General features: G+C 38.8%; 1 protein-coding gene and 1 pseudogene across 2 annotated transcripts in view; both read right to left on the bottom strand.

Annotated features, from left to right (window-relative positions):
- Positions 1 to 22,640, bottom strand: part of ROBO2 (roundabout guidance receptor 2) — a gene marked incomplete at both ends in the record, with an annotated part of 564,315 nt that extends 541,675 nt beyond the window's left edge. Inside the window, one exon of the mRNA XM_084232633.1 lies at positions 22,580 to 22,640. Within this exon, the coding sequence (XP_084088759.1) occupies positions 22,580 to 22,640 (61 nt within the window). The remainder of the gene's footprint in view (positions 1 to 22,579) is intronic.
- LOC311169848 (tubulin alpha chain-like) lies at positions 16,162 to 17,425 on the bottom strand (annotated as a pseudogene). The gene has a single exon. The product of its transcript is annotated as a tubulin alpha chain-like (transcript).
- Positions 22,641 to 22,926: the final 286 nt, after the last annotated feature.

Below are 22,926 nucleotides of genomic sequence, written 5' to 3'. Positions count from 1 at the left end.
AGATCATAATGGCAGAGGGAAAAAGGAGGCCAAATCTATTGCATTTTCTTTTCCAGCATCTATATTTCTGTTGTTTAATCATTTCAAATCTTCCTATAATTGTAGATATTACATATGCATCCTCTGCAAAGAGTTCCTTTTGACTTCACATATTATGAAAATGAAAGCTCCTTTGTTAATACAATAAACGGTTTACTGACCTAACAACAAAATCAGGAAAGTGACTATTAGAGACCAATAATATCAGGACATCAATATGTGTTCTGTGTTACAGAATGGTGAATACTACATGCAAGAGTCTGGTTTTAGCGAGAAGATGCAGTGGAAGTTGAATAAAGATAAAATCTAAAAAAAAAATAAACTTTAAAGTTAGTATAGAGAAATCATAGATGGGTGATCTCCAGGTGAATTTATATTATATCTGCTCTTCCTAAAAAACTCAATGCCTCCCTAGCTATTCCCCTATATAACTCAAATTATATATGTAGGCATTTAATTACCAGGGCTCTTATCTCACAACTTTAAGCCTATTATACATATGTATGTATACACATGTTTGCGTATATACACAAACACATATAAATGTATGAGTGTGTGAGTGTATGTCTCACAAATACATATTGATAAAATTTTGTAGAGTAGGCCTCCTCTTGATCCCTGGTTGCACTGATGCCATGGCACCATGCCCATACCCTTTCGAATGAGAGCCAAGATGTGTAGCCCCACAGCAGAACAGTAACATCAAACTGACAGAATAAAACCAATTATAAACCCCAGCAATTGCCCTCTATCACCTCACAGTCCATCATAACTTAATTTTAACTTTCATAATTGTTGGCTCTGTCTCAGTTCCCCCACATCTACTAATAATCATTTGTTTATGTCCTCACTATTTTATCCCTGGCAGATTTTCTCTGCTTGGTCTTTTCAACCAATAATACTCTCACAGACAAAACACACTGCATTTCAAACAGCATTGATCCACTTTAAAACTTCTAGGTGAGTTTTCATTACTTTCTTTCCATGACTAAGCCTTTTTTCGAACAATCCCTCCACTCCACTTCTCAGAGGAATCTCCCCTCTGTCCCTACCCTTCAATCAGAAACACTGTATGTATTAACCTTGTGCCTGGAATATCCTTTCCGCACTACAGAAACCTCTCCAAATGGCAATCACAACACTCCTTTTCGTTTTAAGACTCTTCTCAAGTTACCTGCTGGGGAAGTTTTCTCCCAGGGCTCTCCAGGCAGCCTGTGATGTTCTCAGCACACTGTACACACACCTCACTGCAGCAGTGCTTGAGTCAAACTGGAAACTTACGTCAATTTGGAATGCAAATAGCTCGATCACCTGCACACAGTAGGTGCACACAAAGTTTGCTGAAGGGACAAAAAGTAATGAAGGTGGAAAACTAATGGGAGGAGGCATACTATATACATCTTTGGGATCCTTGTGCCCCGTGCCCCCTCCCACCCCCTTTCTCTCTTCCTCTCCTTTCAAGAAAAAAAAGAGATGCTTCACACTCCTCTACACTCTGAGGGCAAACTATAGCCCCCAGACCAATCTGCATGCCACTTGTTTTTTCATCTTTAAACCCTAAAAAAAAAATAGTCAAAAAGAAAATATTATGTCACATGAAAACATTACAAACAACTAAAATTTCTGTGTCAATAAGGAGAGTTCTATGAGAACACAGCCTTCTGTGCTCATTCACTTATGTATTGTCGATGGCTATTTCTCCATACAAAGATGGAGTCTGATAGTTGTAACAAGGCCATATTGCCTGCATAGTCAAAAATAATTTCTATATAATTCTTTATGGAAAAGTTGTGAGACACCAGTCCACAGTATATCCTCCCCTTCCTCACTAACACAGGTATCAGGAGACTTTGAGAGCATTGTGGCATTGATAAGCGCTGGCAGTCAGATCTGCATTCTTTCTTTTCTCTTGGGCGTATCATTAATGATTATAAAATAACCATCAGAGCCTGGGTATCTGCTTGTATATGACACCTATCCAACATTTTAAATGTTTTAAACGAGGATAGATTGAGTTTTAAATCCAATTACAAAACATTGTTCTACCTCCAACTATTAATTTATTCAAAATAATGAGATAGAAGAAAAATAGAAAAAAGAACCTCAACTCATGCAGCCAATCTTAGGTATTATTTTCCACTCCTGTTATCCTTTTGTGGGTCTCTCTAGAACAGAGACTATTAAATTTTTCACATTTCCCTTAAATTGTATAGCCCCAAAGGGCGCATGTCTAATAAGATCTCACTAATGTTGAAAGTAATAAGAGGATTATGTTCTGGAGCCTGTTCAACCAATGAGTCTGATTACAATTCTTGCCTATTTACATAGTGGACGCATGTTGTTTACTACCTTTCCTTTGAAATATAATGCAACTTTGTATTGAGCTTAATTTAAAAAAATGATAATTTTAAAATAAGGATATTTTCCACCTGAACATAATTTATTGCTTCCAAGTTTTTCTGATTTAGTCATGAAACGTGCCTGGTGAAATGTTTAAAACATGGTTTTTGACAATAACCATGAGATTATTGAGGACAATATTTTGGGCAATATTTTCGAGGACAACAATTGTCCTCGATATTTAGAAAGGTTGAATAGGGTCCATCTTTATATTGTTTTCATCTGCCTGAGCCAGGATATCCAGAGGCAGTAAGTGCATCCTCTCTAGTTGTAAATGGACAGGCATCTTCTGAAAGAATTTGTCTTTGTACTTGCTTTTACTTCTGTTCTGCCAAAATCCCTCTCCCCCTCTCATGTTCTGGCAATGTAGTGAAAAATGAAAGAAATATTTCAATTGCACTTAAGCCACATTCATTGAAAGAGAATCTCCTAGTCAGTGATGCACTAGTCCCTAAATGGGCACTATAATCTCATGACCTTTAAACTGGGACATAATGCTCCTAATCTGAATCCCATTCTCGCCTCACCCCCACTCCTGGATTTATCCCCTGGGTCTTTTCAGTTTTATTGCTTTGCTGCTTCTCTCTCTAGTTAGATATCTAGATTTCTGATTATTTCCCTGAAGAATTACTTTACTTTTATACCAAAGAAAGCATTAGCTCTTATACAGCTAAGATTTTTTTCTGCATAATTTTTTGTAAATCATTGCTATGTTCATCAGGGAGGGGTGATAGAGAGAGAAAGGTCTGATAGTTTTCTAAAGGGCTGGGACATGTAATTTCTTTATCATTCTTTTCTCTCCTTTTAATCACTAATAAAGATGTTAAATCAGACCTTCCTTGAAGCTGATCTCTAGACATCACCCACCAAATCGTTACATTTTCATCTCTGATTGCCCTTGGGTATTACCACCTCTTAACAAGATATTTCACTTCCACAGAGTGAAAAACAGGTTACAGGAAGCATCATGCAGAGTTCTTTCAATGTTGTTTGTTCTAATATTCAGACTGTAGTAAAGGCTTTTGATGCAATATGAGTAGCTTTAGGAGGCCCCACAGTAGCCTCCTGTATCAAAAATAAGTTTAAAAGACAAAATAAAGAGCAAAATGAGAAAAATTCTTTTAAAAAGGACTAAGGATTGGCTTAATTTTACATGCAAATATGAACAGCTTGGATTACATTAGACTGATGCTGAAAACAGTATGAAAAAGCATGACCTTGCATATTCTGTTGCTAGACACAGGCCACCAAAACCCGTAGCTTTTCCATCTACTCACCTCAGATGATTGACAAGTTTCTTAAACCTCAAGCAATTTTAACTGATCTTTGCTCTGAACCTAATGAAATGAAATGATATAAAGAGAGGTAATGGGTATTGTAAGGAGAGCATCTCTAATCCCTGATGCTGAAGTAGCCTACAGAGGTGAACAAACACACATGCAAACATATATAAATAACAACTTCTTTGTAAATCGCAGACTGTCCCTTACAACCAAGTGCTCATGGGAAACAAACACCTGCCACCCTTCGCACTTTCTCATTAGATGCTTCTCTACAATCTCCAGAGTATTATAATTAGTTTCTTTATCAAACAAACAAAAATGTGATTTGGTTGCTGTGAAATAGATCAACTTAGACAACATTTTGAATATAATCGCTAACATCACATTTTCAGTTTGATGGTTATCACAACCGTTGCCAAAACATAAGAATGGCTAACTGATTTTCTTCTAAGTGTTCATTTGGGATATTCTTAACATTTCAATTTTCTCTGACACTAACCACAATGAATGGTTCATGAAACACGGATTAAAAAAAAATAAGAGACTATTGCAGGTATTAAAAATTTAGCAACTTCATTGTCAAAATCTTTGACAATGTCTAAGGTCTAATTTGCAAAAGAGCCCAAATAGAATGAAGACCTTTCTTGTCTGCCTTTTCCCCCTTTAAAAACAGAAGGTATTAATCACCAGATTTCAAAGGCAGCTGACTGATGCTATTCACTGAGTAGGGCATTCTCACTAATGTGGCCCCATGAATAACTCTCAAGGCTTTTATTATTGCTCTGAGTGGACTCTTAGCAGCACAGCCTCCCTTTAGCAACCCTTATCCCCTCAGGCTCCAAAAAGATTATAGATAGTGGCTGAAAGAAAGCATCATTGGCAAAAACAAAAGTTTTTAAAGGGGGGTAAAATGGGAGCAAAGTGGACATATTGGAGACAAGTCATGATTCATGGCCTGTACTGTGTTCTGCCTGTCTTTCTCTTACTCAATACACTCCTTAGTTTTACTGCTGGATAAGAGGGGACCAGCCCACTGCACTTCGCCTAGCAACCAATATCACTCAGCAAGGAAGGCATGTCATCTGCTCAAAGGGAAAACGGAAGAATTTGGGGTCATACAAAGCCAGACACATGTTCTTTTGCATTTGATCCCAAATTGATTATCAAAAAGGATTCAGTAAATGCTAAATAATTCTGTTTTATGTGAATGTTAACAATCCATAGAACTAAATATCAGCTTGTCCACTTGCTATATAGTAGAGTTTCAAATGCTGGCCCAATTCACTTCATTCAAATGTTCAGTTTTTCTCTTTCCAGACCCCTCCCCCCACAAACACACCCCTTATTGTGCAAAGAGATTACCCCTCCCAGGTAGATCCATGCATCTCCTGGACTATTTCAAATGCAAAGATTTGCATCTCCTGGACTATTTCAAATGCAAAGATTATGTGGAAACTCCTAGAGCACCCCACAGTTCAAAAAGCTTAGAACTGCCTCCTGAGACAGGCTATAAAAGCAATTGCCTGGTCGGTCCTCTTATTTGCATGCCACATTTAGCTGCTGCTTAGAAAGATAAAACATGCTTTCTGAAAAGAAAATCTGAACAAACTTGAAATTTAAATTTAACACCATGAGACACATTTACCCAGAGCCTCAAAATCTGGCGTGAGTTTCCTAAGATCCAACTGATGAACATCACAGGTGTTAACAATTTAACAGAAACGTGCAATAATAATTCATAGCCTGGAAAATGTTCTGCTTAAGATAAAAGTTGTCTTTGGGTTGTGAGTAGAGGGCAGGCATCAAACAACTCGGAAGTTTATTCATATCTTATAGCCATGTGTTATGGGGTGGGGGAATAAGAGCTATGTGTGTTCAAAATCTGTACCCACATGTTGTACATATTTTTCCCAATCTTTTCCCCTTACATTTTGTATTAAAAGTTGACATTATCCAGGCTTTCAAATCACAAAGGCAGATTGAAACACTTAAAAACATCCTTAGCTAACAAAATCATCCACATGTTTTCATGATAGTGAGTGAGGAACTCCCCAGTTAATCTGTTATCACTTCTTTTCTGGTGAAGTTATTAAACAGAATTTGTGAGAAGAAAAGGAGGCTGCAAGATCTCACCTAAATGACAGCTTGAAGATTTGTGAGCACAGGGCCCAGGTACCATAGAAATACTTCTTCATCGGTAGGTTTTAGCTATTGAGACTATTGCTGCAGTAAAAAAAAGTAGTTCTGAGACCATCACATTCTTGTGACCATTTTTCACAAAAAAAAAAAAAAAAAAAAAAGGTAGAGAATAATATGTTACTTGGCATTTTCTTTTTAAAAGATTGCAGGTTGCATTTTTCTAACTTCATTTCACCTCCAATCAATGGTCAGTTGAGCTGGGGAGGGTTCATATAATTGACAGTGAATGATGGTTCCTTATTGTCTCAGCTGACAATCACAGGTATTTTAAAATAGACATGCTGATGTATATTTCAAAAGGAGGAAGGAAAATGTCTTTTCAGTTTCACAGATCACCAATAAACTCATTCTCAGTAACTACACTATTATTTGGCAATACATTAAATATTTCTTATTTTAACAGAATACAATATAAAACACGACTGAGAGGGCCTCTTGTTAAGGGTTAATCCCAAATTTCCCTTAGTTCAATGTAATCCTGAAAACTCTTAGAATTATCAAGTATACCTAAAGAGATTAGTGAAACTGTATTGTAACATTTTATTAACAAATGTTTGGAAATAAATATTTTGTAACAATTTAAAATGTGACTAACTGATATATAAAATTTATAACTTTTTTTCTGTAAAGGAAACCTCTTGATTTAATCTTTGTAAGTCAACAGTTCTCCCTTTTTTTTGATCATAATTATGAGCATTCTGATAAGTTATAACTGCTACATAGGTTAAGGAAAAATCCTTCAAATTCCAAATAGTTTCAACTGGATATCCCCTATATAAAATTAAAATGTAGTATAATGGAATAGTTGAGTTATATTCCACGTTCTCCAGTTCATTTCCAAATGTCCTGAAATTGTAACAGGGTGGTCCCCAGGAAAGGGGGAGGTTCCCTGCCCCACCCAAGGGAGGGTGGAGCTGAGCAGGAAGAGGAGAAGCTGAAGAAGAGACTGAGGAAGGAAGCAGGATGGAGCCAGGAGACCTGGAGGAGGCGCATGGAGCCTAGAGACATGTAAAGAAACTGCGCTTGTCTTTTGGTCGTGGACTGGGTGACACAGATGTGGGTGAGACCCGTGGGGAGGTGACAATGGCAGCTTTTATCTTGATGTTGATTTTGCTCTTTTCCTTCTGGGCTTGTCTGGTTATTTCTGACCCTTTGCTCTGGGTCCCCACTGGAAGGTGCTTTAGACTCATGGCTGGCAGGCTTTGGGGCCTAGCTCTGGGCCATTCCCATTTGGATGGACTTTTACCCACGAGGGGACGGGTAACTTTGGGTGCTTCACTTAGAAACTAGACTCTTTGCCTTTCCTGTATTGTTTCCTAGTTTTATTAAAGTTCCTTCCCATTAAAGTCACCTATGTTTTGTGTTGATGCTGCGGATGGCAGAACCCATTTAGAATAGGCAGGTTTGCAGGGTTTGGGCTGCCCCTCTCCCTGTCCTATAACAAAATCAGAAACTAAAGAAAGAGATACTACATTAACCCCTACAACCAAAATTTAAAAGTAGCTGCTAACTTCCTCTCCTAAGGTAAAACTTCTATGGGGCATATTATAGTGGCCAGAAACTCAAGTCTACTGGCCTAAGACTACTGTTTTCTTCTTACTGTTTTTTTTTTTTTTATTGCATTTATTCGTAAGGAAACAATAAGTAGCACTGATAATTAATGAAAGTGGATGTGACTCATAAGACTAGTGAATGAATTCTGCTTAGACACTATATTTATATCAATAAGCAAACACAAAAATATAGGCATATATCCCAACCAGATTGGACAATAAACAGTGATTGTTTTCAAAGGTGGATATTTATGATTTTTCCAAGCTAAATTTTCTCCCTCAGTTGTACTCAAATACAATTAAATTACTTACAAAAATAGAATTTAAGGTTGAGTGACATGTTGGAGAGTATAGAGTCAAATTTTCCCCTGTCCCCTCTCTTTTTTCTTGGTAAGGATCTCAAGTCATCCAATTAATTAACAGGAAGCAAAAAGTGGAGTCCGCAGCTTGGCACCCAGAGTGCATCTCTTCTACAATAGGAATAATTTTGTTTTGTTTGGGCTATCATTTCTTATATACAACCATTCAATATGGAAATCTCATTAATGGATATCTGTAAAGTTATTAGAATTCAGGTTTATAGTAGGTGAAAGAAAGATAAGCAGACTAGCTAGGAAAAAAAAACAACAACATGAATTGACAGTGAACATCAATTTCAAATATATTCTATACTAGGAGTATTTATTTAGAACCAAGTAAGTTCCTCTTACACACAATTTATGTTCATGGTACTTTATGCCAAATGCACCAAGCAAAAAAATATGCTGAAGAAAATGTAAACCAGTCAACATGAATCAAAATGCAGGATTATGTAAGCATGTTCTATTTGTTAACAAATTGCTATTCTGTTGTATGCCTTTCTTGTTTATTACTTTCATTCATAACACCACTCACTTGGGAATCCCATTTGTTCTGTAATCAGCACATGATGCAATAGAAACACACATGTCATAGCATGTTTGTCACAGTTGCATAGGTGTGGCCACAGATGAGTCTCTTTAAGGAGCATTAAAACTTCTTAATCAGTCACTTGAACACTTGCTTAGATGATCATATGAAAATGGTTATGATATATATAATTAGCCTGAAAGTCAAAGTCCTCTTAAATTCATTTCTAGTGAAAGTCCTCTTCAATTTATTTCTAGTCCATACTAGGCTGGGAATTAAAATATAATAAATATATATGTGTATATAATAATAATAATAATGCTAACAATAAAAATCACAAATAACAGTTAAGTGTTAAGGGCCTCCCCTGGTGGCACAGCAGTTGAGCGCTGGGCTGCGAAGCTGCCCGCAGCCTCTGCAATGCCAGTTCGATCCCTGACCGCTGGGGAGGGTCCACATGGCGTGACAGACCCTCTCCTGCCTGCCCGCTGCTCCCCTCAGCAGTGTGTTTTGTCAGTCTGCCTGCTCCGCTCTCCCCTCTGGCTCTGGTGAATTCTCTCACCCTCCTGCACTTCTGACTGTACCCAGTGCTTGTATAAATAAATAAATCTTAAAAAAAAAAACAGTTAAGTGTTAAGTGATGTTTACTAAGTACTAGGCACCATTAAATACACACACACGCAAATATATATGGTTGTATTTGTATATATTCATTCATTCATTCATTCCTAATAGCCATTGTATAAAATACACACTATTATATTGCCTATTTTATTTTATTTTTTGAACACATTTATTATTTTATTTCTGTCCCAGACAGATACAATTCATTTATATTTATTAACCATATATGTATGTTTATATTGCCTATTTTAAAGATAAAATAGCTCAGTGTCAAAAGGAAAAATTACTTGCTCACACCTGCTAGTATTTGCTGACTACCTTTAAAAATCGTAATTTTGCGCTTCTTCCCTATAAACTATCTTACAATTAAACTAGACTTTGCCCTTCCCCTCATACACCTTTGTCATCTCCATGTCCTTCCTTCTGTTATTCCTTTTCCTGGAATGTGATTTCCAGTCTTCTGCTACTAAAACCCCACTCTAAGCTCTAGGTTTAGTGACCCATTTGGTATTGGCCCTTCCCTGATGACACAGCTGTAAACCATCTATCCCTTAGAATCTCCAGACCATGTTGTACATATCTTCAGTTCCAGTACTCCCCACTCCCCCAACTTACCAGATCCTACTTTTGTTATAGTGACTGGAACATTTGTTACCTCCTCTAGTTAACAATCATCTCCTTGAAAGGTAAAAACTATTTAACAGGTCATTATGTTACTCACAGAGACCCAGTAAATTGCCTTGTTTATAAATCTGTGCTCTATAAGCATGTGCTGGATCAAGTAAATAATCTCAAAGTATCTCAAGCTAATTCTGTTGTTGACATATTCAGAAAACAGCTATTCATTTTCAATACCAAGAGTATAAGATTCTCGTTAAGAGGTTCCAGGGTTTGAAGTTAAAAAGTCTCTTTTAAGAAGTATGCTACAGAATAAAGCATTCCTACACTTGTTTCAGTTTTAGATGGCACTAACTTAATAAGATTTGTGACAAGGCAAATAAAAACTTAAGTTTCAGTTTACCTAGTATCTGGCCAATGGGAGAGTTATGTTACATAACTACAAATTCTTCCTCTCTGTGAGAGGATATCATTCAAGGATTTTATACTGAGTATTGGTCAGGTCTCTGCTAAAAATGACAAGTTCTACTTGGGTTAATTTTATTTTTAAAGCTTTAGAGGAAACTGACACAGATTTACAAGACACATAATCATTGACAGAATCAGAAATTAGGACTATTGGAAATGTAAGGTATGTTATCAATAATATAAATTGTTTCACCACAAAACATCATACCCAACCCATAAAGGCTACTCAATGTGTTATTTCTACAATGTATTAAAAGTACATAGTTACTTCATACAATTGCCAATGAGAATGAGAATTACAGTTTCTTAGAAAACAGTCCTGTGCTTCCTCAACAGTCTAAACATAGTTAATCATATGATCCAACAATTCTAGTCCAGATATGGAAACAAGAGAAAAACGTGTACACAATGGCTAGTATATTAATGTTCTTAGTAATTATATTCATAATAGGGCCTCCCTGGTGGTGCAGGGGTTAAAGACAGTGCTATCAAGCTATCACCAGCCACTGTAGCATGAGTTCTATCCCCAGCAGGCCTGGGAGCAACCCACATGGCACAGCCCACTGTCTTGCCCACTGCTCCCCTCAGCAGTGCATTTCAGTAGATCTGCCTGTTCTGCTCCCCACCCTCTCTGGTGAATCCTCTCTCAATCTCTCTCTCTCTCTCTCTCTCTCTCTCTCTCTCACACACACACACACACACACACACACACACACACACACACACCTGCCCCACACCTCTGATCTATACCCCAGTTCTTGTATGCATAAAAAATATTCATAATAGTCAAGAAGTGGAAACTAAATATCCATTATCTGATACATGAAAGGATGCACGATTGGGATACTCTTCACTAGTAAAAGAAAATGAAGACTAATACATACTACAACTGATAAATGCTACAACATGGATCCCCTTAAAAAACAGACTAAGGGAAAGAAGCCAGTCATAAGATAGAATGTGTTGTATGCCTCTACTTACATAAAATGTTCATAATAGATGAATACATTGAGACAGAACGTAGAATGGTGGATGTTAGGGCTGAGGAAGGATTGGAAAACAAAGAATACAAGGATTCTTTTTGTGGATAAAAAATGTCTAAGTTAGATTGTAGGGCCCCCCTGGTGGCCTAAGGGGTTAAGTCTCTGCACTACCACCACAAAGTCCCACCACAACAGCCTAAATTCTATCCCCAGCCAGGGAGCTACCCACATGGCACAGCAGACCTCTCCTGCCTCACCAGATGATTCCCTCAGCAGTGTATTTCAGTAGATCCACCTGTTCTGCTCCCCACTTTGTCTCTGGTGAATCCTCTCACTTCTCACACTTCTGGCCTACATGCCAGTTCTATTCAAAAATAAATAAATAAAATCTTAAAAAAAATAAATTAGATTGTAGTATGCTGAAAACCACTAAAATATAAAATTCACATGAGCAAATTGTGAATTACATCTCAATAAAATCTTTGAGAAAAACACATATCAAATTTAGAAAATGTCTACATTGACCCTCCTCTCAGTTTTGAAAAAGTTTTTCCAGTAAAGCCACTTACAAGATTTTTTTTCTTCAAGTGAAAAAGCAGACCACTAAAAATGTACCTATCAAATTGCTGAATCTGTTTAGTGTCAGCGATGGTAAACAAGACCCTAGCCCACAGGGTGGGACAAAGCCCACTACTGGGGATGTTACTTTTATTCTCCCTTTTCTTATTCACTCACTACAGGTGCATATATTTGGAGATGAATTTAAAAGTAATTTTTTTTAATTCTATCTGTGAACTCAAGTAATCATTTTAATCTGTTGCTAACACTTAAATGGAAAGCATCCCTAAATATACAGAAAAAAAATCTCCTTTTCTGAACTAGGTATCATCATGAGTTATTATTCCTTGGTACAGAAGAAGTGTGGATGGTCTTCTTAGGGCATATCAGAATACTTTTTAAAGATGTATTTATTTATGCATACAAGAACTGGGGTATAGGCCTGTGGGAAACCGGATTGTTACGCGCTTGACCACTGTTTCGCCATTTTGTGTAACCACCATTTTAGAATTTTAGGTTTAAGTTTCGCTTTCCTGAAAGATGATGCAACATTCTTGAACTATGTCTCATCCTCACCTCACCTTCTCGGACCACCTTGGTGGCCAACAGAAAAAGGGACGACCAAATAGGGAGACCACAGCATCCCTGGCCAATCAACTGAGTTTGAGTCGCACCCACGCCCAAAATGCCTTTCAGTAGCCAATGAGTGACTGCCAGCTTATTTTAAAATTTAAGCCTGCCTGTAACTCTATATATACCTTCCCATTTCCCCAGTTTGTGGCTCTCGCCATCCACCACTGCGTCGATGGGTGTTATGAGTTCAGACTCGAGTCTGCATTAAATTCCCTTTTGTGCTTGCATCAGCTGTCCTTGATTTCTTGGGGGCTGCATTCATCATTCACGGGCACAACAGCCAGAGGTGTGGCGGGTGAGAAGATTCACCAAAGACAGAGTAGGGAACAGAACAGGCAGACTGACTGGAATACACTGCTGAGGGGAGCAGCAAGTAAGACAGGAGAGGTCTACCACGCCATGTGGATATCTCCCTTGCAGGGGATCGAACTCGGGCTTCAGTGGCTGTGAATAGCTTCATAGGTTGTGTCCCAACCCCTTGCACCACCAGGGAGTCCCATACCAGAATCTTTTTGAAGGAATGTCTTGTTAAACTGTGCATGCCCCTCACCAGAGTGGTCAGGATCAGGGGGAGAGTAACTATGAAAACCACAATTGTGGAGTGGAAAATATTCTTGGTTTGATGGAAAATAGATACATCAAAGCAAATGGTCTACTTCTAGTCTCCTGCCAGGAGAAAGGAGTAGCAGCAAATAACCAGAAAATCATGATTTATATGTGTATGTTTGATATTTCTCACTCTCTCGTTCTCTCCCCTCCCTCCCCCACCCTTCTCTCCCCTGTCTCTCTTTCTCTCTCTCTCTCTCTCCCCTCCCTTCCCACTCTCCTTCCCTCCCTCCTCCCTTCTCTCTCTCTCTCACACACACACACAAATATAGTTCAAATATAATTCAAATGTTCCATGTGTCTGTGGCTGGTGCGTGAAAATAAACATCGCTAAAGGACTCCACAAGCACTTTGTCACATATTCAAGAAATATTACATTATCTCTTATGTGTCATCCAGAGCCCTAGGCACTTGGAGAAGAGTGGCTCACATAACAGACAAAGCTAGTCTGTGCCCTAGTTGCTTGTGGAAGAGTCAATCAGTAACAAACTAAAAACTCTCCATTACTATCGCTGGGAGAATAGTCTCCACAGGGCTTTCATGTTTCTGCACATCTTACTCGCAAGGGTACTAACTGCTCTTTTGTCCAAACCATCTTTTCAAGAATATTTATATCTTTGATATGTAGTATGTAAGCATATAGAAATAAAAATATGTATCTACATATTTTTATATTTATATAGCAGTTTTTGAAAATGGAAATGATCTCCCTAGCTTCCCAAGCTCAGGGTTCCTCAGCTGGGACACAAACCCCAATAGCTAAGACTGCATCATCTTCCGAGGCCCCTCCCCACTGGCCCCTTGGGATCTCAGGGGCAAGGCAAGCATGAAGTCATTCAGTGCTCTGTGGCCTCAGGAAGGAAGCCCATCATCTCTGACCCAGAATTCTCATCTCTTCCATGACGCTCGTGTGACATCTAACTCCCAAGGTAGCAACTAGGTAAAATGTCAGTTCATTCTTAGTTCTTTTTCTTTTTTTAAGATTTCTTTATTTATGTATGCAAGAGCTGGGGTACAGGCAAAAAGCTTCAGGGGTGAGAAGATTCACCAGAGACAGAATGGGGAACAGAACAGGCAGACTGACAAATACAATGCTGAGGGGAGCAGTGGGCAAGACAGAAGTCTGCTGTTCCATATGGGTTGCTCCATGGCCAGCCAGGGATCGAACTTCTGCAGAGGCTGTGGACTGCTTCATAATTCTGTGCTTAATCCCTTGTGCCACCAGCGAGGCCCCCATTCTTGTTTCTTATACACACAAAGGTACAGACAGACAGACTCACACTCCTGCAGATACTCCCAGACAGATACTCCTCCATAAAAAGATAAGCACTATGATAAAAAATTAAGACAAGTATAGTCCAATAGTCTTTCAAGGGGAGCAAATCAAATAGGGTGGATCTTCAGTATTTCTGAAGAGATGATACTGAATAGGGCCTTACTATATCAACTGAAAGACTTATCCATGCAAAGATGTGGTGAAGAACATTTCAGGTAGAGAAAAGAAACAAAAAAAACACTAAACCCGAGCCAGGGCTTTACAAGTTAAGTTCAAACTCTAGGTTCCAAGTAAGGATTGTGAGCAAATGACTTTAGAGAGGATGAGAGACAGCCTCAACTTGAGAGAGTTTTGCAAAACAATTGCAAGGAGTTTTAAGTAGAAGCCATATGCAGGTTCTATGCTAGAAAGCTGCCATTATCTTATCTCAAGGTATTAAAAAGTTCTCTCTGGTCTTTGTGTAAAGAATTAACTGGGATGAAAGTAAGGTGTGGAGCTCAAGGAGGGCAGGAAGGGATGATTATCAGGCTATTACAATAGTCCACAGAGTAAGAAATATTTGTTATGGAATTATCTGAGAATATTTCAAAATAAAAAGTGATTGCTTATAGGTATGGATAGATACGTGATAATCAAATATCATAAAATAATGATCACATCTAGGTGAGATATCTGAGTGTTCACTATAAAAAATGTTTAACTTTGCTGTATGTTTGGAAATGCTTATGATAATAAAATGTGGAGAAACCAGAAACGTACAAACACACACACACACACACACACAGAAAGATTGTCGGTATCGAGATACATTTGGAAAGGTTTAGTAACAAGTCAAATATGAGCTGTGAGGACAAAAGTGGGAATTTCATGGGGACTACACCCAAGAGGAGAAATTAACCATTGTACAAAAATGAATAATGAGGTCCTTCTGCCTGCTCTGCTCCCCGCTCTGGCTCTGGTGAATTCTCTCACCCTCCCGCGCTTCTGACTGTACCCAGTGCATGTATAAACAAAACAAACAAACAGACCAGCAAACAAATAAATAAAGCATGCCTCTATACAAAAAAAAAAAAAAAAAAAAAAAAAACTTTAAAAAAAAAAAAAATGAATAATGAATAGGGCCTCCCCGGTGGCACAGCAGTTGAGCGCTGGGTTGCGAAGCTGCCCGCAGTCTCTGCAGCACCAGTTCCATCCCCTGCCACCGGGCCAGGATCCCACATGGCGCACAGACCTCTCCTACTGCCTGCTGCTCCCCCAAGTAGTGTACTTTGGTCCTTCTGCCTGCTCTGCTCCCCGCTCTGGCTCTGGTGAATTCTCTTACCCTCTCACGCTTCTGACTGTACCCAGTGCTTATATAAATAAATAAATCTTTAAAAAAATGAATAATGATATAAAATATATATATACAAATAAATATTTTTTTGAAAATAAGTCAATTGTGGGCCTCCCCGGTGACACAGCGGGATGAGCACAGCGCTGTGAAGCTGTCAGCAGTCTCTGCAGTGTGGGTTTGATTCCCAGCCAGCCAGGGAGATGCCCACATGGCACAACAGACCTCTCCTGTGGGGCCCGCTGCTCCCCTCAGTAGTGTATTTCGGTCCTTCTGCCTGTTCTGCTCCCTGCTCTCTCTGGTGAATCCTCTCACCCCCCCACCCCCTCACCTCTGGCCTATACCCCAGCTCTTGTATAAAAATAAATAAATCTTAAAAATAAATAAATAAAAAGTAAAAAAAAGAAAAAAGAAAAAAATTAAAATAGTTGTAAAATTTTAAAAAAAGAGTGATCTCTCTCATTAAAAAAGAAAGGTTGCAAATATCAATGCTATTTATTGAGCTGGTGCAGACTAAAAAGAGAAGATTCTATCACGGATGTGAAGTTGATATATGCTCATTAGACATCTAGTCATTCGCTGGTTATATCAAGCACCGTTACAGGCACTGGAGATACAATCTATATAAAAGAGCCAAAGTATATCCCTTTTTTTTTGGGGGGGGGGTAGTTGTTTTTAAATGAAAACACTTTGATGGGCAGGTTTAGGGCCACAAAGGACAGATGCATAGTACAGAAGTGAAGCAATCCCGAAACTTGTGTAAAATTGTAGCAGACACGTTAATACCCTTCACCTTCATCCTCTCCATCAGTACCATCTGCTTCAGTCTCTTTATAATCCTTGTCAAGGGCAGCCAAGTCCACACAGGTCTCAGAAAACTCTCCCCACCTCCAAGCCCTCTCCCAACGGCGTGGTTGAAATTCATCAGGTCAAACTTGTGGTCCAGGTGAGCCCAGGTCTCAGCAATGGCTGTTGTGTTGCTCAGCATGCTCACTGCACTTAGGCCAAGTCTTCACCAAGTACCATTAGTGGGAGGCTGGTAATTAATGACAACTTTGCAAATCAGTAGAGCATCAGCCCACACACTGGATGCCAATCTCGGTCTTGATGGTGTAATAGCAATGTTGACATCTTTGGGAACAACATCACCAAGGTACAACAGGAAGCAAGCCATGTATTTACTATGAGGAGGGTCACATTTCACCATCTGGTTGGTTGGTTCAAAGCATGCATTGGGGATAACTGTCAAAGAAAGCTGTCCATAGTAGGTTCCTAACACCAGAGATAACAGGGGGTCAGAGGGAAGCATATGTGGGGATAGGGCAGCAAGTTGGTCTGGAATTCTGTCAGATCAACATTCAGCACTCCATTAAAACTGAGGGAAGCAGTGATGGAGGACGCAGGCTGGCTAAAAGGGTAGATAAGCTTAGTGTAAATTGGGCACTCAATAATGAGGTTTCTCTAACAGACGTCATAGCTTCATTGTCTACCATGAAGGCACAATCAGAGTACTCCAAGGTGGTGGGTGGAGTGGTGAGGATGAAGTTGTAGGGCTGGGGGCTGGGCACATGGAGAACTCCAGCTTGGACTACTTGCCATATTTGTCAGGGAGGTGAATCTAGAAGCAGTTCCCCCACCAAAGCTGTGGAAAACCAAGAAGCTCTGCAGACCTGTGCACTGGCCAGCCGGCTTGCGAATTTGGTCCAAGATCAGGAACATAATCTCCTTGCCAATGGTGTAGTACCTTCTGGTATAACTAATGGCAGCAACTCCCCTGCCTGTGACTGGCTGCTTAGGGTGGAAGAGCTGGCGGTAGGTGCTAGTATAAATTTCATCAGTGACTATATCTTCCAGGTCTACAACACTGCCCTGTGCACATGCTTGTCATTGTCCATCTTACTGAAGAAGGTGTTGAAGGAGTTATCATCTCCCCCAGTTTTATCACTGGGCATCTGCCCGTCGGGCTAGATGCCATGCTCCAGGCAACAGAGTTGCCAGCAGGCATTGCCAATCTGGAACCAGCCTGCACTTGTGCTTGACTAGTACTTGTAGGGTTCCAGGGAGATGAAAGAAGTAAGGGAACAGTGACAAAGACCTCTCACTGACAGAGTCTGAGAGGGAAGTAGTGCCAAAGTGTTTCCTTATATAACTTATATTCCTCCATGAAATGATTAGGGCAATTTGAGAAATACCAGCATAAAGACAATTTTAAAACCCATGTGAATGGATGAAAGCTCGTAAAGATGTTGTGCAAGTGGAGGAGAAAACACAAAAGATGGCGGCTCAGGTTACTCTAACACTGTTTTAAATATTTAGAAATAGGTGTTTTGGGTGAATACCCTACACTGTACTTACTACATTAGATCTCTACTATGGATAAAACATTGAAAGGGTTTATGGAAATTTCATCATGAGAAACTTTATATAGCCATTCATTCTTCATTCAATAATTTTAAAAAAGGAAAACAAAAAAGCAGTATCAATGAATTGATATAGGTTGAGAGGCCTATACCTAGGGGCACGGTAAAAATCATAATATTGGGCCTCCGTGGTGGCACAAGGTGTTAAGCACAGCACTGTGAAGCTATCCACAGCCTCTGCAGCCTCTGCTAGGGAGGTGGCCCACATGGCACAGCAGACCTCTCCTGTATCACCTGCTACTCCCCTCAGCAGTGTATTTCAGTCAACCTGCCTGTTCTGTTCTCCACTCTGCCTCTGGTGAATCCTTTCACCGCCCCCCACACACCTCTGGCCTGTACCCCAGTTCTTGTATGCATAAATAAATCTTTAAAAAATAAAAACAAAGGGCCTCCCCAGTGGCGCAGCAGTTGAGCGCTGGGTTGCGAAGCTGCCCGCAGCCTCTGCAGCGCTGGTTTGATTCCAGCTGCTCCCCAGCCACCAGAGGAGGGTCCCACATGGCACGCAGACCTCTCCTGCCGCCCGCTGCTCCCCTCGGCAGTGTGCTTCGGTCCTTCTGCCTGCTCTGCTCCCTGCTCTGGCTCTGGTGAATTCTCTCACCCTCCCGTGATTCTGACTGTACCCAGTGCTTGTATAAATAAATAAATAAATCTTTAAAAAAAAATCATAATACTTTTCTCTAAAATGGTACTCTATAAGTTCCACTGCAAACTTAAAGTCAGGTCTGTAGACTTCTGTTTGCCTACACCAGAAAGTAATAGATCTACACTAAATAAGTTTGTGTAAAGCTATGTAGCATTGTAAAAACAAAAATAATAGGTTTTCTAATTGGATATATCCAAATGTAAAATATTATTAACATATTTCCCTTACATGCAGGTTTTCTAAATTTTAATTAAAGAAAGAGCATCAACTATTCAGTCTTCAAATGTTTTCCAATTCCTCCCACCACATCCAAAAAAGGAGGAAAAGGAATAGGAGGAAGAAGAAATGAAAGAGAGGAAAATGAGAAAAGGAGGAAATAACAATTATAAATAAGTAAAAGAAAAAAATTCTTTTTTCTAAACTCTTCAAAAACTAAATTACTCGGGATTTTTCTCCCATAAAATGCAGGGTTGTCTTCAGCAGGTATTACTAGAAACACACACACACTACACATCAGCTCCTTCATTTGTGTGTGTGTTTGTGTGTGTATATGTGTGTAGACAGACACATACCCCCAAATTACACACACACCCAGATTACACACAAATACCCCCAAATGCCAAATGCATGCAATTTGCTTATATTTTAATTAATTAATCCATATTTTAATTGTCAAAGATGCTTATTTAATATAGGCTGCTCAGGGATGAGGTAACAAAATTATTCTTTATTGTAGAATCATGACTTTTTTAAGAAAAATTTTTTTTGATGTTCTAAGAAATCCTTTTGGTTTATGTTCCACATGTTGCCTAGAATCAAAGATTATTCAAATGAAGCCAATTCAGATGCGATATTATTGCATAGTTGCAAGAATAAATTTCAGGTTACTTATATGCAATTTAACTTCTGAAATGGACTACATATGGCTATGATAATAAGCCCATTACTGAAAGAAGTACATTACTAAAATGTATGTAAACCTTTATGAGATCATACAGTTGCACTATGCACACACATTACTTTATCTCCCAAATATCATGCATACCGTTTTCATTTAATAGGTAAGGATTAACAATAAGAAAAAATTCTCACTTTTAAAATATGTTTTAACAAGTATAGTAAAAATATCAAAGTGACACAATGTATGGCATATAGATGAATTAAAAAGTCTTGTTAAGGTTTGTATTAATTCCTTGGAAATAATTATGAAACCTATTCTGATATAAAACTGAATAAAATCTATAGGACAAAGGCTAAATTCAATATATATTCACCTAAAAAATAGTACAGAAAAATCTGCATTTGTCTAATTAATCTGCATCAAATAAGAAAATCTTTATTTACATCCCAAATAAAAAAGTTTGTCTATAATTATCAACTAGCTTAATATTTATTCTCTATGGATTTCTACAGACACAAGATAAGGAAAAATCATAAATAATATTAGCACATATCTTCTATGAGGTTGCAAAATAACATTTTTCATATACTATAAAAATGCACATATAAATAACCCACCAAGCAAATTTCAATGCAAATCTATGTATCATTTGTCACTGCATAAAATTAATTTCTGTGTCTAGCACCAAGGGTAGTCAGTATATCTTTGAAATGGTACAAGCTTCTCTAAATTTAAAATTCATAGGGAAAATAAGCACACACTTCTAAGAAGGATAATAAGTAAGGAGAAATAGCAGAATCCTGAAGAGCAGGAAAGCTTGGAGATCCTACAAACCAACCCCCTCATTAGAGATGTGAGCACTCAGTCCAGTGTGCTGAAATAACCTAGAGGGCAGTGTTGTCTACATCCCAAATTTTCAACAATTCCCCACAGTTGTCATCATTATGGTGTAAACCAAAGGTAATCCAATGTCAAAAGAATTGTTTACATACTAGTTCAGTCACAGTATTCATAGTTTCCTTTGCTTTGGACAAAGTAAATGCTAAATACAAATAACAGTTTCACACACACAAATGTAATATTACGTGTTTTCAACTCCTCAACCTTGGGCATTTTTCACAAAGTTATTATGAATTCTGCTGCATAATTGTGGCCCCAACATAAATTCCCCCCTTATACTGTAATATTAAATGACAACAAAGATCCTAGGTGTGTCTCTGGGGCAGAAGGACAAAATGGGAGAAGGAAGAAAAGAAGAGAAAGTGGGAAAGGAAGGAGGAAGACAGGAAAGAAGGGAGGGAGAGAAAGAGAGAAATGATGTCTTGCTACTGCTGTTCCAGTAAGCTGGTTAATTGCATTGGTTTCATATATCTCCAAACACCCTGGTACATTAATTACATTCTGTAACACCAAGCTCTTCTGATTCCCTCTGTCACTTCCACTGAGCAATTTAATTGTATTTCTCCTAGCTACGCAATGATTTAAAAAACCCCAACCTGGTGATAATTCTGTAGTCTACAAAATATAGATTGAGGATATGTATGTTTTCGATATTGAGATATATAAATTCATAGCTTTTGAAGCCATATTATCCAAAAAAAGTTTTACCCATGTCTTCTTATCCTGATTATCAAACAGAACTTAGAAAAACATGCAAACCTTTTTGTTTGGGTTTGTAAATGTAAAGGTAGATATGTATTGGAGAAGAAAATGTAAGGTGAATGATTACAGATAACTGTGTGTGTGTGTGTGTGTGTGTGTGTGTGTGACCACAGTCCAGTTCATAAATATTCATTCTAAACATCTACTGTTTAGAAGAAGGGAAAAAGAAAAGGCGTGTGCCCAGATGAATGCCTTCCCTCCTATCACTAGGAGGCAAAGGTACTCATGTAGTTCATGATTGAAAACAGCCACTTGACAGTAGGTAAACTCATCTGTATTGCCTCATGTTTATAGAAAGGCTTCCTTTTTGAGTAGATACATTGAGTTCCTTACAGCAGCAGCTGCCAGGAACAAAGTTAGTTCCTGCAGGCAGGCAAAAATTAGGTAGAGTCCCAAATAATGAATTCATCCACAATACAAATGCCAGGCGAAAGTTTAAGTAGCAACAAGCTACTATTTGAATCAATACACCTTAGATTTTTTACAAGGATAGCAATGTAAAATCTAAAGTTCTACAATTCACATTTCCAGAGGGGGTAAGCATGTTCTAGCCTTCTCTTTAGACCCATTCTTTCCACTGATGTAAAAAGTCCCTAGAAGGGTAATACCAAATATTTTGTAGACTTTCTTCTTTTGAATAAACACAAAAGCATGGTAATGATTACTTCCACTCGTCCTTCAAAAGAGCTACAAAAAAGGATTTTGCAGTCCTCTCACAAGATACTGGCATCCTGTGAAATATCCCAGAAAACCAAATCTGAACAAAAGACAGGAGAAGCAGGCAGAACACTGCCTGCTTGACAGACCAACTCAACCTAGAGGGAGACACCAACAGCACCTGTTTCAGATCCCTATTGTGCTTGCCACTGGGGACCAAGCTGAGTGTTCTGTGCCCACAGCCCGCCCAGAGCTCTGCTCTTCCTGGAGCCTCGCCCAGTCTTACTTTTGACAGTTTTCTCCCTATGATCTGGATTTTTCATTCTGATCTCACACTGGGAGAGCACTCACCAGCATGCAGGTGACACACATCGATCCCCGTGATCCGTCTCTAATTCCCAGCCCACTGAACCTTCATTGGAGTGTCTGTTACCATGTTTCTTTACTTGAATTTCTAAGCCAAAGTTCAGATATAAGAACAGACACCAAAGAGAGAGCGGGCACAGGAGTATTAACCTGGCTCAAGAGATTTAATATTTTTTTTCTAACAAAACTTCAAGCCCCCTTCATTTATTATCCAACTTCTCAACTAATTAGGTAAATTACAACAGTAACAACAATAGGTGAGTACTAACACGTTCTGCTTACAGTAGAAACAAAAGACCTAAAACTCCTGCCCCCCAAAACCTCTCTTTGCCTGGCCAAAATGGCAACAGACATAATGTCATTTTATTTATATAGTCTACATACGACTCAGAAAGAAATGTGTCCTTTTTGGGGGGGCAGGGAGGTTGAGGGGAGTGGAGAAGGGGAAAGAATAAAAAGCCTTTTTACTTACCATTAACCCGAATATACAAAAATCCACAGAGCAGTAGTTGTGTAAACATCAGCCGACTCATTTTGACATAGTAAAAAGAATCCAGGTTGTTTAAGAAATCAATCCCAGAGAGCAAAAGTACAAAAATAAGTATCAAAAAAAGAGGTAGGTCCAAAGTTTAGACTTTCCTAGATGCTAATTAAAGTCATGAAGAACATATTGCAAGATCAGAGGGGGTAGGTGAAGAGGCTTGAATGGGGCACATCTAGATCCATCCAAATTAACAGCAGGTACTCCACAGCTTGCTGTATTTCCACGCTCAGGCTTTCGAAATTCCCACAAATTCAGCCCAGCCGGAGGGATTATTC

Source organism: Talpa europaea (genome assembly GCF_964194135.1).
Source record: "Talpa europaea genome assembly, chromosome: 4".
In the NCBI taxonomy this organism is placed as follows: Eukaryota; Metazoa; Chordata; class Mammalia; order Eulipotyphla; family Talpidae; genus Talpa; species Talpa europaea.
The sequence above is the reverse complement of the archived record's forward strand: the minus strand, read 5'-3'. Positions and strand labels throughout refer to the sequence as shown.